Raw genomic sequence first — 18,304 nt, 5'->3', positions numbered from 1 at the left:
TAAATATCGCAAATAAAGTACCTAAATCATAAGCATTTTGGTGATAATGACACCCGACTGGCACAGTGGGCAGCGACCCTGCTTTCTGAGTCCAACGCCGTGGGTTCGATTCCCAAAACTGCAAAATGTTTGTGGGATGAACATGAATGTTTTTCAGTGCTGGGTGTTTATCTTTATATTATAAGTATTTATGGATATTATTCATAAAAATTCATCAGTGATCTTAATACCCATAATACAAGCTACGCTTACTTTGGGGCTAGATGGCGATGTGTGAATTGTCGTAGTAATTTAGTATAGTATAGTAGAAATTCTAGAGCTTTTAGTGACACGAGCTCGTCCGGGGAAGTACTATCGGCATGATTATTTCTGCTGCAAAGGTTGACGGTGTTAAATAAATAAATAAATAAATATACTACGACTATACACACATCGCCATCTAGCCCCAAAGTAAGCGTAGCTTGTGTTATGGGTACTGAGATAGCTGATGGATATTTTTTTATGAATATAATACACATAAATACTTATAATATACAGATAAACACCCAGACACTGAAAAATATTCATGTTCATCACACAAACATTTTCCAGTTGTTGGAATCGAACACACGACCTTGGACTCAGAAAGCAGGGTCGCTGCCCACTGCGCCACTCGGCTGTCAAAATTATTTATTGAAGGCTAATCAACCATGCCTCAGGTTGAGGGACACAGCACGGTACTTTGTAGGACGTGTTTTTTGCATGCTCTACAAAGTGCTGTTCTGTTTACAGCCGATGGTTTTCTCACTTTCTCACAGAATTTTCCCGCTCGCAATCGAGGGATCCTTTTCGAGTATTGAACCACTTGAGCATGGGAATAAAATGGATCTTATTTGCATTGCATTACAGTGAAATTTATGTCCGCCGAAAACTGATGCAATTAACGTGTCCACCTGCCAAAGCACGGATACGTGCGTACGTGCGTACGTGTTATAATAAACTTCTCTTATTCCCTATAAGAAAAGTTTATTATTACTGAGGGAGACGATTCAATTTGATACTTTAGCGGGGAGAAAAAGATTTTCTGCCCACGGTAGAAAATATTTATTTATATAGTTATATAGTTTGAGTATATGTAATAGTTTTTCTGGGCGGCATTTTGTGGGACGTGTATCTTGCAAGTGCAAGTTGCTTTGTTTTCCATTTGACATCAGGTAGGCCATCCGCTTATATTTATTGCGATAAAAATGTGGCGTGGAACAGGCGTGTTCTTCACTTTAAAAAAGTTTGCACTTACTTGTCACAGAGCTGCGTAAGATTGGTGCACGTATGCTCATACGCTGCGGCAGCGTCATCAAGCTCTTTGCGCAACTTGGCTGCGATGCCAGGATCAGTGCTTGCTTCCAATGGCACCGCGGCATTACGCAGTTCCCCTACCAGCTCACCGCTTCGCCGCGAGAGGGACTCGTTCAAGGTCTGTAGAATATTCATCATAATAAAAATAGTTTGCAAAAAGAAACCAACTTCTATAATAATATTTTTAAACAACGAAAAAGTAAATAATTTTTTTTATAAATCAATCTTGGATACTGTTCTACAAATAGCTTTTAGTCGCGAAAATTATGCGACTACTTTTAACTTTAAAAGAAAGTGTTGACGTACCCAGATCAACCGAGTACGTCTGCGTATGTCCAGTGTACATGCTTGCCTAAACTAATTTACGGGATAAAAGCAATCGTGGTCGATTTGCTGTCAGTTTTCGAAGAGTTCCGTTGTCCGTCTCCGAAACTTTTAATCAGATCTATATGAAATTGAAATGGGAACAAACACACTTCGAACACTAAAAGAATTTTGGAAAACCGTTTATATATGACGGAGTTATGCCCGAACATACGTAAGTACGTAGGTCGATGTAAAACAACACAGCATGGCTAATAAATTAAAATATGACAATGGAATTGATTAACTTACCTCGAGCTTCTCCGTTGCTTTAAGCAAGCGGTCATAATCCACTTGACCTTGGACCGTGAGAAGCTCCACCATATAGTCAGCTTCACGGACTGCACCTTGTACGAGCTCCAGTTGCCTCTCGAATCTCCGCCACAGCTGCAACTTGTTACGTAGTCGCATCCTAAGCTCGTTGCAAGCCGTTTCCAATTCCGCGTGAGTTTCCTTAGAAGAAATTATATGAAAGTTATATGAAATATACAGATATTGTAAGAAATTCATTTTATTACACTGGTAAATTGCCCCCCATTTACAAGTGCAACAGTGCCATGTACAGTGAACAGTTATGGGCTATCGATGAGACTTTAGACAGTCTTTCACGATTTAGCATTTTTTTTTGTTATTTTTTTTTTAATTTACGAACAAAAGGGGGCTTTTTATATAGCTTATGCTAAACTGCGTTGGTAAAATATAATTTTCATAAGAAGAATAATAATATAAATACAATCTTAGTAATTAAATTAAGACAAAAAATACCTGCAAAGCAGAGATGTCCCTCTCGATGCTGACCGGCGACACACAAATGCGTAGACTGATTGGGAGTGTATGCAGTGCTTGTCTCAAGGCGAGAATATCTCTCCATTGCGACGAGAGATCTTCAAGAAGTTTCTGACAACTTTGAGAAGCTCTTTCAACAACGTCACTTCCGAGACGCTCAGCTGCTTCACATTCCTCTAAAGTTAATCTTGCACGTCGTTGGCTCTTCTGACAGCGAGCTATGCCAGTCTGAACGTGAACGATTTTTTCCTTTAGCAACATACTCCGCTCTAACTCTTCAGCTATTTGATCGTCCAAGAGACCAGACTGAGTCAAAAGCGCGCCAAGGCGTTCTGATTCCGCAGTAGGCAGCAAACTTAATCTGCCAAGTTCATTCTGTATTCTATCGATGCGACTGGTCATCACTTGCAGTCGCTCTATGTAGAGATTTAGTTCATCATCGTTTTTAATTACTCCCTTTAAACCATCCAACATCGCCCGTAGCTCTCTCATTTCATCCTCGAGAATATTCAGTTTTTCACTGGACGATACGTCACGATCAGAAATATTTTGGATAGCAGACGTATGAATGTTACTTATTCTTGTTGACAAATCTCGCCATTTATCTTCAATTTTAGAAAAGAATTCGCGTTGTACCATTTCATCGGAAATGGGCAGAATTTCTAACGCTTTTTCAAATTGGACTCCTGATTCATTTTTTAAGTTGTTATGAACTTCATGTTGCGCTTTTAGTTCCCAGAACCGACGAAGGTTATTAGTTGTGGTTATATTTTCGGGAGTGATTTGCTCTAGTTCTTTGTTAGCAATTTTCATCCAGCCTTCAATTCTATCAATAAGGTAGTCATAAGTAACCCAATTTTCTCTGAACGCAGTTAGACGGCTCAATCTAGAGTCAATATCTTCTTGAAGCTTAAGTAAAGTGTCTAATGCGATTGAACATTCTGTTTCCAGTCCCGAGCAAACAATAAGGCCTTGGAGTCCTTCTGATATAGAAAGTAACCGGAGCATTTTTGCGTTATGATGTGAAACGTCCAGGCTTATTGATTGATATAAATTAATGTACTGGTTATGATCAATAGATGTAACGTTTGTGAGATCCGGAATTCTTTGCTGGGCTACTCCGAGCCATTGCTGTTCTTCCTTCATATCTTGGTCTAAGACACTCCATCTCGAAGCAGCTAAAGTCATTTGCTGCGCTCGTCCAGCAGCTCTATCAATAATAATTGTAGCTCTATCGTGTAAGGAATGATGTAAAGATGAATATTTTGCTCTTGTTTCTGAGTCTAAATTATTTTCCAGGGATTCTAGAATAGCTCTACAATGGCTTAGGTTAACAAAGAATTTTCGATGCTTTTGAATTTCTTCGTGTAAATGTTCTAAATTAGATACAATGATTTTGCCATCAAGTAGTGCTTCGGCAACATCAGTAATCTGGCCGAAATCCTGTAAAGTTTGTTCATATTCCTCAGATAATGAAGATAGTTGTAAAAGACGATCCCTTTCTGTATTTATTGCATTTTCAACTTGTTTTGTATCATCGTTACAGTGATATAATACTGAAGGGCATTCCTTTTTTGGATTATTTTCTAAAATATCTTTATAAATTCGAATCATTTTTCTAAATGTGTCAAAGTTTGCAACATTTTCTATTTCAATCTTATCTAGATCGTCGAGTTTTTGTTGAGTTGGTGCTTCACTAAGATTAAATAGATCGATTTGAGATTTTACTTTTTCAACAGCATCACTTAATTTATTAACATCAAGTAAAAATGTTTCCCACTCATTTTCTCGTTCTCTTGCTATCACTAAACTTTGATCCCTTACACAGCGGACAGCATGAACTTGTCGCGTTAATGTTTCAATCAATGTTATTGTTTCTTCATTTATTTCTGTTATATAGACGGTTTCTTTTAGACGTCGAATATAGTTTTCTACATCTACGATTCGTTCTGGTTCAATAGACTCCTCTAAGCCCGTAGTTATTTCTTTTTTAATTTTATATTGAATTTCTTCCAACCAAATGGAAATAGTTTCAATTACAGTTATTATACACTTTTCAGTCTTAACAGCATCGTTGCTATTAACAGCATCTTTTAAACGATCTAATTCTTTATTGACTATAAGATCATATGATTTTTCAACGGATGGTTCAAAAAGTGTTACAGTCATTATGTCCCCCGATACTTTCTGAGGCTCACATACTGATTGTGTACGTTTTTCGAGTACACTGAGTAATTTAGCTTTAACAGATTTGGGTGCTGTTATTGTTTTACTAGGTGAAGGAGACTTTGATTTCGATCTCTGAACAACATCAGAATATGTTGGTCTTTGTGTTACTATATAGCTCTCTTGTTGAAGTAAAACTGGACTAGCTAACTGTGATATACCTTCATCTATTGAGGAAGTTTCTTTGCTCGATAAATCTTCACTTGTGGGCGTTACAGAAAGGGATAGTTCAGCATTTATAGGGTCTGATAAACTTCCAGGTGATTGAAGAGGTGATTCGGTTTTCTTTTTAGGTTTTCTTCTTTTTTGTTTGCACGCATCACCGAGTATGGAAGTTTGTTCACTATAACGTTCGTTTTCAATGAAGCTGTCAGTTGCTTGTGGGATAGAAACTTGAGCCCGGAGATGAACTTCATAAGGCTCGTCAGTAGATGTCGATATGGAATCTTCTGAATACACTCTTGGAGATGTTTGTATTGTACTATCAGTTACTGTAACCTCTTTCTTACTGACTTCTCTTGCAGGTAAAAATACTGGTGATTCAAGTTGTTCTCTAGGTGTAGTTTGCTGTACATTGTCAATGTAAGTTACTTCGTTATGGGTCAGATCTAAAGAAGGTATGACTGGAGTGATGTCATAGTCTACCCTAGGAGATGTCTGCTGTAGAGTATCGACGGTTATAATTTGTTTAGGATCAGGTTTTGAATCTTCTTCGTAAATTCTTGGTGATGTTTGCTGAGTACTATCAACAGTTATTACTTTTTTATCCAATATTAGCATGTCAGGACTCAGTGGCTTTTCAACTTTCGGCTTAGTTACTGCTTCTATTGATTCAGATTGTGTATACGTGTCAACTAGAGATACTTCAGGTGTCTGTATGCTTATTTCTGTTACTTCCTTCGTTTTTGTTGGTGAAGTTAAAGTTTCTTGATCAATTGTTTCTTGTTTGACTGTTTGTATATCACTCTCGGTAGTTTCAACTTTAACCTCTGTACTCTTTTCTTCTTTGGATATTGCCGGTGGTGGCGAAGTTTGAATTTCTCGAGTACCTTTTTCCACGATTGGTTTAATTTCTTCCACTATTGGAGACGAAGTTTGTGAAAATTTGTCATCAGGTGTTACTATATCTCTTGGCAAAACTTGTGTTGTCACTTCAGTTGTAATGATTGGCTCTGGTGTTTCAGCCCTACTTGTTTGGATTTGAGAATTCACTACTTCTACCTTCTCAATGACACTAATGTTATCCGAAGTTTGCGTTTGCGCTTCTTTATCTTCGATTGGAGTAGTTTGAATAACTATTTCACTAACCGGCGTAGGCGAAGTTTGTAATTCAATATCAGTCATCTCTTTTAGAATTTCTATTTTATCATCTTTGGTCGATTCTTGTATTTCTGGTGAGGTTTGAACTGAATATTCTGATGTAGCAATTTCTTCAACGATAGAAATTGGGTAAGTTACAGTGGTACTCATTTCTTTTTCGATTTCCGGACTACTTCCAATGCATTCTTCTACAATTTTCACAGTATTCATATCCGATGTTTCACTAATAGTATGGTAAGATTCATCTTGGGGCGATGTCGTAACAATTTCTATTCCAACCTTTGGACTGTCAGGTTTAGCCATCTCTGGTGTTTCAGATAATCTAGGTTCTGGCTCATTCGTCTTATTGTCAACAAAGGACTTCTTTTTTCCTTTCTTCGCTTTAATTTTTCTTGTCTGAATTGGCTCTTCCATTTCAACAGGTGTAGATATAGCTGTGTCATCTTCAGTAGTAGTCTGCTTTGGGTAAATTGTTTCCTCACTCACCGCATGAGATTTTCGTTTCTTTTGTCTTTTTTTCCTCTCATGTTTTTCTTCCTCTTTAATTAAAGATGTGTCCTCAGGTTCGTATCCCTTTTCTGTGGTTGATTCTGATCTCGCTGAAAGTGAAACAGGTTCCAAACTTGCTTCTTTTGTTACTAATAAGTCGTTTGTAGGTTTTGGAGATTCAATAGGCGTTGCTGTTTGTAGTTCTACGTAGTTTCCTAAAGATGAACTTTCAGTATCTGTTATACTTCTGTCTTTTTCAAGATTAGAGTCTAAATCTTTAGGAGAACTTTTAATTGAAAGTTCCTGCATAGGTTCTTGATCTTTGGGTTGTTCAACAAGAGTCTCTAATGGAACACTTTCTTCTGAAAGTTCTTGTACAATATCTTGGAGTTTCAGTGATTCAGCCATACTCACTAAATCTTCTGGTTTAGGTTTTTCCAAATCATCAGTAGTGTTTTTCTCAATATATTCCTTAATTATTGTTATTTCCGTTGGTAAAGTAGCTGTTATGTCTTTTTTGCATATAGTTGCAGTTGGCTGGGTCTTATCGAGGTTGTCTACTTTTAGATCAACTTCAATTTTCGGTTCAATTGTCTTATTTTTATCCGTTTTAGAAATAGAAATCGATATGTTAAGCTTTTGAATGTCATTTCCTAACCCTTCGCTTATCTGGTTAAGATTATCTTCCTTTGTAAGCGAAGTTTGTGATGATTTTTCAATATTTTCTTCATGAACGTACTTCGTACTTTGTCCTTCGGTAATAGTTACGGGTGTTATATTGCGCAAATGGTTATCTAGTCGTTCTGACTCGATAAAAGCATTAACATCATATGCTGTGATGGATTCCGGGACTGTTTCAAATTTAGTAGGCACTTCGAGTGTAGGTAATGGACTTCGTTTCGAGGCAAAATCAAATGGCTGAATATACGACCCTTCAGGCTCTTGGGATTCCGATTCAAAATTAGTTTCACTTAATACTGTTGCAACTTCTACGGGTTTGTCTTTTACAGATGATTGAGCTAGCAGATAATCTTTTATTGTAAGATTTTCATCTTTATCGAATGATTGGATATCGGTTTCATCTTGAGAATTCTTCAATCCATCTGATGAGATCTCTATTACTTGTTTTTTTGTTATTTCTTTTGATGCCTCATATTTTTCATCTCCTCCAGAAGTTGAAAATTCATTTCCCCAAATGTTTTTCTCTGTTACTATATGATCCGGTTTGTTAATAAAAGTTATATCTTGATCTGTTAATCCTTTTAACAACATTTCAGAAGCTGGTAAATGTTTATCACTCGGTTGTACAGCAAGCGTATCTCCTTTGATATTTGAAGGTAACCAGATTTCGGTTTCATTTTTTAATAAATCTTTTGTTGTGCTTGGAATTAACAGATTTGCTGAAGAACTAGGAGTAGAATCTTTTATTTTTTCTGTTCTTGATTCACTTAATCTTTCGGGTGCCTTTTTAGTATATTCTTGAATACCAGTGACTTCTGTCTCAGATGTTCCAGGATGAGACATTTGTAAACCAATTTCGGCTGTAACTGTTGAATCAGGAACATATTCATCATCTGGTTCATCAAAAATTTGTTCGGTCACTTGTTCTTTACCATCAATTATTTGAATACTTTTTACTATTCGGATTCGTTTGGTTTTTACACCCTCCTGTTGTATAGTTATAACTTTGCTTGGTTCGTTATCAAAAACGTCTATATTAACATCCGGTTCATCTCTGGTCGCAGGGGGGATAGTGGCTTTCTTTATTTCCAAAACATCTATTGGCATGAAAGCAATAGAGTGGTCAATTTCACTTTCTATTAAACTTTGTGATATAGGTACTGATTTATCTGATAGTTTTTTAATTTTTGTTAAATTATCATCAGACTGATTCTTTAGTTCATTATTTTTTTCTGTCTTATCTATTTCTTCCCCAGGAAATTCAAACTCTCTTGACTTTAATGTTTGTATTACAGTTTTGCTTTCGCTTTCTTTACCAATCAAATTCTTAGTTTCGACTAAAATAGATCGGTCTATCAATTTTGCGTCAATATTTTTGAATGATGGAATTTCTACCTCTTTCTCCAGCCCAGCTGTATCTTTTATGTCGGAAGTGTCAGATTGAGATTTGTCAATCTCGGTCATATCGGTAAGTATTTCAACTTTAGTGTGTGATGATGATGAATCTTTCTGAATGATGTCATGTTTTTTAAAATCTTCAAGCTCCGTTGGATATTTTGATTCTATTATGGATTCTGGTTTACACGTTGTGCCCGAGCCTTCTATAGTTTGATAGCTAGGTTCTTTCACATGTTCTTCAATCAAAATATTTTGTATTGAGGTAACATTATCTTGTTCTCTATGCTTGGTTGAGGGTTCATCAATATTATATTCAATTATTTTCTGTTCTTTTACTAACGGCTCTTTTATATGTACAGGGAATCCTACTTTTGATTCCTCTAGCACTATGCTATCAGCCACTTGACGTGGAGTTTGCAGTTTTTCACTTGGAATAGTACCCTCTATAAAGCCTGTTGCACAGGATATTCCAGAAGTTTGTTTACTTAAGTTATCAGCAACATCTGTTTCAGGCCTTACCACTATTTCTATTTCGGCTTTCTGTTCTGGTACTTTTCCTGGTAGATTTGCAATGTCTGATATTTTTATATCTGTTCTACTGAGCTCAAGGCATTGTCTGTCTTCCACAGAACGTTGAGAAATAAGAGTTTTTGCTTCAGTAGAACTAACGGGATGAAGCTTTTTTGTATGATCAATTTCACTATCAATAAGATTTTTGGTGTAATCAATAACGTCATGTTGATCCTTTATTTTGATTGTTGCTTCATCACCTGATAATGATTGTTGATTTTTTAAATTATCAGAGTGGGATGGTTTATTTAAGCCAATGTTTATTTCAGCTGTGATTGTTGAGTCAGGCATATACTCGTCTTCTGCATCGTCTAATATCTGTTCCGTTATATGTTCTTTACCATCGATAATATTTACTTGGCGTATTATTTTAATACGCTTTGTCTTAATGCCTTCCTCTTGAATAATATGTGGTAGATTTGAGCTATCCTCTATTATTTCAACTTCATCTGGCTCTTCTATAACTTCTTCAGTAACATGTTCTTTGCCATCAATCACTTTTGTGTGTCTTATTACTCGTTTTCTAATTCTAGTTACTTTTGTGACAGGTTTACAAGTTCCACTTTTAATAAAAGGCTTAGAGATGTTTTCACTTTCATCAAGTGGCTTGGTATAAGTATCCTGTTCTTCAACTTCTGTAATATAAGGTCTATCAAATTGAATGTTTGACTTATCGGCTACAAATTCAACATCAGGTTCATCATCAGACTCTTCCATCATCTGTTCTGTAATGTGTTCTTTACCATCAATCATTTCAACTTGACGTTTAATTTTTATTCGTCTAGCTTTAGTTCCCTGATTTTGGACAAAATGTGAAATTTGTGGTTCATCCTCTACGATTTCAACTTCATCTGGTTCCTCAATTACTTCTTCAGTGACATGTTCCTGACCATCAATAATTGTTATATGTTTGATGATTCGTTTTCTTTTTCTGGTTAACTTATGTGTTACATTTTGAACAACAGTCGCGACGCTAGAACTTGTTTCCATATTTGACATTATTTGGGTTGCAAATTTACTTGGTTCATCTGATCTTGGCTCTCTAATATTAAAAGTTTGCGAATTCATTTGTTCTAAGCCAACGGGTTGTGCAGCAAAAGACTCCCTTATGGTCATAGTTTCAAGCGATGGTTTTATTTGATATGCACTATCATTATTACTTTCTTCAATTAAAAATTGATTTGCCTGATATTTGTCCTCGGTAATTCGAGAAGTTGGTTCTAAGGTTTGCTTCTTTTCATCTAAGATCATACTCTCGGGTTTTTGAAAATGTGGTGAATTGTCTGACTTATCATGTTCATCTCCGTCGTGTGATTTTTTTTCTTTCCCTTGATCTTGAAGGTTTTTTCCGGGTTGACCCTTATTATCTGCATCGTCATTTACCTCAGAAGTTAAGGCGCCATCTTTAACACTAATAGAAATTCTTGGAATCTGTTCTTCCAGTACTTCAACATTATCTGGCTCTTCAATTACTTCTTCCATCACATGTTCTTTTCCGTCAATTATCACAACTCGTCGGATTATTCGACGTCTTGTTTTTATTATTCTTTTTGTAACTTGTTGAACGACTGCTGTTACACTTGAAGATGATGTTTGTATAAGTGGTGGTATCTCACCTTCTGCAAGTTGAAGAATTTCTTCAGGTTTCATTCCATGTTCCATTGTGATGATCATATCTGGTCTTGATGTAATTTCTTGTATAGAAACCTCACTGCCAGGTAATTCTGAAACGAGCTGTCCACCATATGTTTGATATTGAATATGTTTCATACCACCATCGTCTAAAACGGTAGAACTTGATCCTTGGTCCCCGTGAAGCGTCAACTGTGCGAGAGATTGTTCTTGAGGAACATTTGCAGATGACAATATTTGAGAATGATGTTCGTGAGTTTGAAGTACCTTTTGTCGTGTAACGAGTGTTCTTCTGACCTTTTTAACAATTATTCTCTTTGTACCATCAGCATCTACAACTACTTCAGTAGTTGTTTCATCCGGTTCAACCATGATGGTTTCAAACGACTGTGGTAAAGAATGAGTAATATTTAGTTCAGTGTCTTTATGCATGTTATCATCCTTGTAATGCGCATCTACAAATAATGATTGTTCACCAATTAGATCTCTAGTAACTGGGCGACTAGCGATTTCTATTGTTTCATGACCATCAGATATGAATTGTTTTACTTGAATGTTTTCTAGAATTTCCTTATCCAATGATTTTTGTTCACTCGTTTGTACCTCTACTTCTTGTGGTGGTGCACAAGTAACAGAAACATCAACCATGTCATTATGTTCCGGTTTACATATTATAGATTTGTCTACAAGAGAAGGAGCGTCTGACATAAGACTCTTACCAGTCTGTGTTTCAATAGTCATATTAGTTACTTTCTCTTTGTGTTCTGGTATTGTGGTTTCTTCAATCTTTAAATTAATTTGGCTCGGCTCAGTTTCTTTGATTGGTAATTTCATTTGACTTTGTTCAGTTTCTTGATCTGATGCATGTGCCGATTTCTGTAACAGTACTTTTTCCACAAATGGTTCCTCGTATTTAACAATTTCTGGTTCTCGTGGCGAAACTATTTCTTCTGGCATAGAGGTTGAGTCAATTGTTCTATCTGTTTGTGATATATCCTCTTCAATGGGTGCTTCTGCTTCTGGCACTGTCCTTAGGTGAATTAAAATGTGTCTTAACCTTTCTATTTCTGTAATGACTAGATTTCTCGTTTGTTCTAATGTTTTACTCGTCATACTTAGTTTCTCTCTTAACTGACTAGAATCATCACGAATCGTCAGTATGACTGACTTTATAATAATTTCGTATTCATCATATTCTCTTAAATATCGTTCGTAAATCTCTATGTACCTAATAATATCTTGTTCTGTTAACACATCTGACTGTTTCGTAGATTCCTTTAGTTCATTGTTTATAGATTCAAGCCATTGATCAAGTTTTGTAACCTTTTCTTTTTGTTCTTCTACTTCCTTAGTCCTACGAGATAATTCTACTTTCGCGTCCTAAAAATAAAATTAGGTATTATTATCTTGTTATAATATTGTTGAGTCTGTATGATAAAAAATAATATTCGTATTATATTCGTATAGTTAAGGCAGATAGACTTATTAATTCCAATTTAAACCTGTGGCATGCTAAGGACGTTCCACTGTAGAAAGCTTTACAGAAGTAAAAGATACAATTTGATCCTTGACTGCAATTTTAGCGGGTCGCTAGTAAAATAATAAATGAGCACTCAAAGAAGACTCACTACTTAAGTAAGATTTCATACACTTTTCTGTCTCTATTAAGATTACGATTCAATACACTTTTTAAGCGATAAAATTTTAGTTTTATTTGTAATAAATGTAAATTACCTTGCTTACCTGGATGGTGGTAAGGCCCTGGCTTGCCTGCTGCAACAGCTTCGATATTCTTGCCTTGATCAAGACCAACTCCTTAAGCAACACCTGCACTTCTGTTTCGTGGCGGAAGTCCATGATCTTCTGCTCCAACAGCACCGCCGCCTCCTCACACTTGACTAGAATTGATATTCCCTCCTGCAATTTAGAAGAAATTTTTTGTTAGAGATTTTATTATTTTCTTCCTGTAGTGGATTAAAAAAAATAAAGTTAGCCCTTGACTGCAATCTAACCTTATAGTAAGTGATAATGCAGTCTAAGATGGTAGCGGGCTAATCTGTTAGAGGGTATGGTTGTATACCCGTAATAGGTTTCTTCGCAACATCGCACCGGAACACTAAATCGCTTAGCGGCACGTCTTTGTCGGTAGCGTGGTAACTAGCCACGGCCAAAGCCACCGACCAGACCAGACCAGAGAAAATTCAGAAATTATGAATTCCCTAATTGCCTCTACCGAGAATCGAACCCGGGACCTCCTACTTAAAATTCACAGCGCTCACCATTGCGCCAAGGAAGTCGTCAAAACAAATACAGTTGCATTTATACAATTATCTATACCTAATATTATAAGCGCAGTTCTTTTTGGTTTTTTTGGTTGACGGCCGATTGGCGCAGTGTGCAGCGACCCTGCTTTCTGAGTACAAGGCCGTGGGTTCGATTCCCACAACTGGAAAATGTTTGTGTGATGAGCATGAATGTTTTTCAGTGTCTGGGTGTTTATATGTATATTATAAGTATTTATGTATATTATTAATAAAAAAATATTCATCAGTCATCTTAGTGCCCATAACACAAGCTACGCATAAATTGGGGCTAGATGGCGATGTGTGTATGTATTGTCGTAGTATATTTATTTATTTATTTTTGTTTGTACCGAATAGGCTATTTTAACAATTTCTTTACCAATAGAAATCTAAATTATCATGAAGTAGGTCACATAGGCTATAATTTATTTTTATACAATTTAGCGATCCTTAAGAAAAATGTAATGTAGTGGCAAAAAGTTGGCGTGCGCTCAGAAAAAAAACGATAATACGTAAAAACTATGTACTACGCGATTAAATTAAACATGTTTACAAATCCACAATAGTATAATATATATAACTATCAAAGTTCAACACAATTGGTACCGTTTAAGAGGTGGCCAGTAAAATATTACATTACGACCTTTTTAGATCACGCGGGTGAAACCGCCGTAAACTGATCATAAACAAATAAGTATAAGAGGATATTTTAATTATAATTCGACGAACTCCCCGGCGCAGCGGCGAGCGCTGTGGTTTTAAGAGGGAGGTGCTGGGTTCGAACCCGGCAGGGGCACTTTTGGGATTTTGTGATTTCTGAATTTTTTCTTCTCTGGGTTGGTTGAGGCTTTGGCCGCGGATTAAATATGTGTTTGCCAGGCTATAATTTATGTTTGCTACTATTTGTTATTACATAACTTAAAGTATATTATTTGAATGTTGCTAAAAAGTTGATTGCATACCTACATATATAAATTAGATCAACTTATTTGGTAGGAATCAAAATATTCATATCTTAATTGATGTTTTGATCGAAATTAACATGCCGATACTGCAGCGCCACCTTTGAATGGGGTGATAAATATTTCATTTGATGACATCAATTAAAAATAAAAATACTAAAAATAGAAAATAAATTCGGATAGCGTCACCCTAATCACTAGTTAAGTGTATACAATATACTTAACGACATATTCTTATACCTAGCGAAAAAAAAAAAATCCGTCGAGCCTTTTCGTTAAAGAGTCGAACATAAACACCGCGACATAAATAATATTGAGCATGAATGATTTTCAGTGTCTGGGTGTTTATACGTATATTTTAAGTATTAATGTATATTATTCATAAAAAAACAGTCATCTTAGTACAAATAACACAAGCTACGCTTACTTTGGGGCTAGATGGCGATGTGTGTATTGTCTTAGTATATTTATTTATTAAAAATATTAGTGTTTTAACTGACGTAAGTTGCCGGCAAAAACTGGATGTAAGTAGCCAAAGACAGAGGCCTTTAGCCTCGCATGAGAGGGGTTCTTGCGAGAAGAAATATTATACCAGTTAATTATTAATAATCTCTTTATAAATGCAAATAAGAACTATTTTTTTTTTTAATTTATATTTTTATTTTCTATTTTATGTTTTCACTTAAATCTTAATACGTATTGCAATGTAACCTTTGTATTGTAAGCAAGAATTAAAAGGCCTAACCTAACCTAACCTACACTTTGAAAATGAAAATTTCGACATCGCTGATATAACAACCGAGCGAATTCAAAGAAATAAAACAAGACATGTTCTAAATGCATGTGAATTCTTGAACCTATCGCACAAACATTCGACATCGTTGACGTCATCATTTATTGTTTTGTGCGATGAGGTCATGAATAACAAAATCTAAAAGCAAACCTATTAATATATTGCACGAGTCTCAATTACTTTATTATGGCACTAGTTAAATCTAAGTGCAGACGCTGTGCAAATAGAGTTTAGGTACACATTAGATCAGCCATGTATTAACACTTCAATGAATAAGGGTGGAAGTTGATATTTCGCCACTAGTGTGTGCTCGCTACTTCGTCTGCGTAGAATTTGTAATACGTCAAATTTTCACATACAAACTTTTACTCATTAGTCTTCTATAGCCCTGATGGAATTATCTTTATATCTGTACCCCCCTGGTACCGTGGTGAGCGCAGTGGTTTGAGCTCCTACTTAAGGAGGTCCCGAGTTTGAGACCCGGCATCACGGCTAGCATGGGTAGGAGACAATTATCTCCCCGGGGAAAGGAACAAAATTTATCTTCTCCCACAGTTTTCATCTCTCAGAGCATTGGCGCACAAGTGTAAATGATATCTAAATAATATAATATGTGTAATGAAAACCGGGGTAAACTTCTTCTATTTTATGTCCCCGTTTTTCAGCAGATGGTTACGTAAATATATCCCCTGTGGGGGGATATAATCGGGGGATATAATTACTGTCTCTTGCCTGTGCTAGTGTGCAAGGGCGATTTGGGAATTTATAATTTCAGATTTTTCTCTGGTTTAACCTAGTGGGAGGCTTCGGCAGCGGCTACAAGCGATAAAGCGTTACGATGCAATGCCGCGTGGAAACCGATTAGGAGTATGGGATTGTGATAAATGTCATACCCCTAACTGGTTAGTCCAATCTACCTAAATCTTGGACTTTATCACCATCAGTTTAGAATGCAGTAAAAAAATTTTAAGAGTATAAAAAACAAAAAAAACGGATAAAAAAACTGTTTTTTTGTCTATATGAACTCTATAATCTGCCAAACTATCAGATTTATGGATCGGAAGAGCAGGATTTGTAAAATTCTGTTTTTGCATTCAATCGCCCAATTCTTGAGGTACCTACTTGAGTTATAGAAAGCTATCTGACATTAAGTTACGAGGAAACGAAGCAATAACAAAGCCGGCTGATGAGACGCGGTGTGTCGGAGTATGTTGCATAGATAATGCTATATTGGCTGGACACTGAGTGAACTCATATTATAATGCAAAATTTCAATAACGTGCGATAATCTCGCATTAGGACAACTTTGTGAGTATATAGATAATATAAAATTGTGTATGCGAAACTTAAGCGGCATACAGACAAAGTCGCGGGAATCCGCCAGTGCCGGATATAAATTCTAATTCTCTCTGATAACAAGGTCGTTGACAAGTCCTATTACTAAAATCCAATAAACAAATTAAATCTATCCAGACTTCTAAGTATTCTTAAAGTATTTATGTTTTTTAATAGTTAACAAGTATTGTAGTATGACAATGATAGTGAAGAACCTAGCCGAGAATCGAACCGAGGACAAATTTTTAATACATTTTCGTCATTGTACTGTATAAGCTAGTTTTAATTGACTAATATCTAATCATAATCATGTAAGTGAATCAAATTAAAAAAAAAATATCAACCGATTACCGACCAACTACACAGTAGTCCACACCACGCTGGTCAAGTTCTGATTTGTGGACTTCACACGTATTTGAGAACATGCAAGTTTCCTTAAGTAATTTTCCTTCACCGTTTTGCAAGTGTTATTTAATTGCTTTAAATGTCCATAACTTACAAAAGTAAGAGGTTCTTGCCAAATTTCAAACTCGGGCTTCCCTAAGTAAGAAACCGAAGTCCTACCCGAAGGCTGTCATCTATCATCGCTTTCAATCTCTATATATATAAAAGGGAAAGTGTGTGGGTATGTTCCGTATAGTCTCCGAAACGGCTGGACCGATTTCAATGAAACTTTCAGGGAATCTCCAGATTGACCTGGCGAGTAATCCTGTAAAGTTTGGTGACGATCGGAGCACTCCCATTTTTGAACTGTCAAACTGTCAAATACAGCTTTTATTTACTATGATGATATTCTATTGTTTGGTGTACATGGGTGTAGATAGTGATCTTCAACCGCTCGAGAAGAGAATGAATACGGAGAGAAATAAATGATGTAATATATTATGAAACTTAAATTAAAAATTTAATGATGTAAGTTTATTCTTTAAATAAAATAAAGCAAAATCTAGCCCGGCGAAGCGGGCTGGGTACGCTAGTATAATAGTGTAATTAACCACTACAAACACCTCTCTGGTGTATTACATATTATATTGATAAAGGTGATTGAACTTAGACCCGTTGGTCTTATTATTTTCAACTAAGGTCTTCATTTCGATATCCAGGTTGGGCAAAGAATTTCTGTTGTTTTTTTTTAATAATTTCAGTACAGAGTTTGATGTGTGAACATATGATGGTTGAACCCAACAACCCGCATTTGATCAGCGTAGTGGGTCCGCACTCTCTACTCCTATGAGAAAGGAAGTTTCTATCCGGCTATTGTCACTAACATACGATGGTTGAACCCACCAACCCGCGTTTGATCAGCGTAGTAGGTCCACACTCTCTACTCCTATGAGAAAGGAAGTTTAAGCCAGATGATGTGAAACGGGGATGAAGTTCACAACACCTTGTCTAAAAAACGCGTGAACAGATAACTTACGATCTCCACTCAAAACACTGTACACAAATAATTAAAACGTTTCACTGGAAATCGTTTGTTCGTAAAAACCGATCGGTCGATTCGTTTTTAAATTCGATTCGGGTTCCGAGCGTACCGCGTACCGCTGCCCTACTGAGGAGTGCCAAACAAAACATACTGTATATTAGTCCATTTGGACACCTAGTATTGGGATGACATCACCCCATGAGTAATGAGACAATGTCATAATGTCATCGCTATCATGGGGTTATCTCGCAATTGACGAAAATAACAACAGTAGTGCAACCTGTCCCTTATTAAATACCGCTGGTAGGGTCACTACAAACAGACAGACTTGACGTTCAAAAGTGCCTAGAGTAAGACTATTTGAAATAAGTGAATTTTGAATATTTTTGTTTTACATCTGCGTAGAATTTATAATACGTAAAATGTTCACATACAAATTTTTATTTCTTATTGTATAGCCCTGGTGGAATTATCTATATATCTGTACTTCCTGGTACAGAGGGTTTTAAGTAGGAGGTCCCGGGTTCATTGGAGTGCCGGCATTACGGCTAGCATGGGCAGGAGTCGCAGGAGACAATTATCTCCCCGGGGAAACGATAAAAAATTATCTGTATTCTTTTTGTTTTAATTTTACTGTGATCGCTTAGAACAGTATCATAGTATTATTTTTAAACGTTCGGTTCTT

The 18,304-nt window shown here is 36.2% G+C and overlaps 1 protein-coding gene across 7 annotated transcripts in view; it reads right to left on the bottom strand.

Annotated features, from left to right (window-relative positions):
* The window catches only part of LOC120627573 (nesprin-1), a 233,921-nt gene that overhangs the window by 39,094 nt on the left and 176,523 nt on the right, over window positions 1-18,304 (bottom strand). For 5 of the 7 annotated variants that reach the window (XM_039895576.1, XM_039895578.1, XM_039895581.1 and 2 more), the window contains 4 exons: window positions 12,535-12,717; window positions 2,464-12,180; window positions 1,951-2,151; window positions 1,277-1,455 (listed from right to left, as the gene is read on the bottom strand). In XM_039895576.1, coding sequence (XP_039751510.1) covers window positions 1,277-1,455; window positions 1,951-2,151; window positions 2,464-12,180; window positions 12,535-12,717 — 10,280 coding nt within the window. The remainder of the gene's footprint in view (window positions 1-1,276; window positions 1,456-1,950; window positions 2,152-2,463; window positions 12,181-12,534; window positions 12,718-18,304) is intronic. The other 2 variants (XM_039895577.1, XM_039895582.1) reach the window with 1 other exon arrangement.

This window comes from Pararge aegeria, chromosome 11 (genome assembly GCF_905163445.1).
Source record: "Pararge aegeria chromosome 11, ilParAegt1.1, whole genome shotgun sequence".
In the NCBI taxonomy this organism is placed as follows: domain Eukaryota; kingdom Metazoa; phylum Arthropoda; class Insecta; order Lepidoptera; family Nymphalidae; genus Pararge; species Pararge aegeria.
The sequence above is the reverse complement of the archived record's forward strand: the minus strand, read 5'-3'. Positions and strand labels throughout refer to the sequence as shown.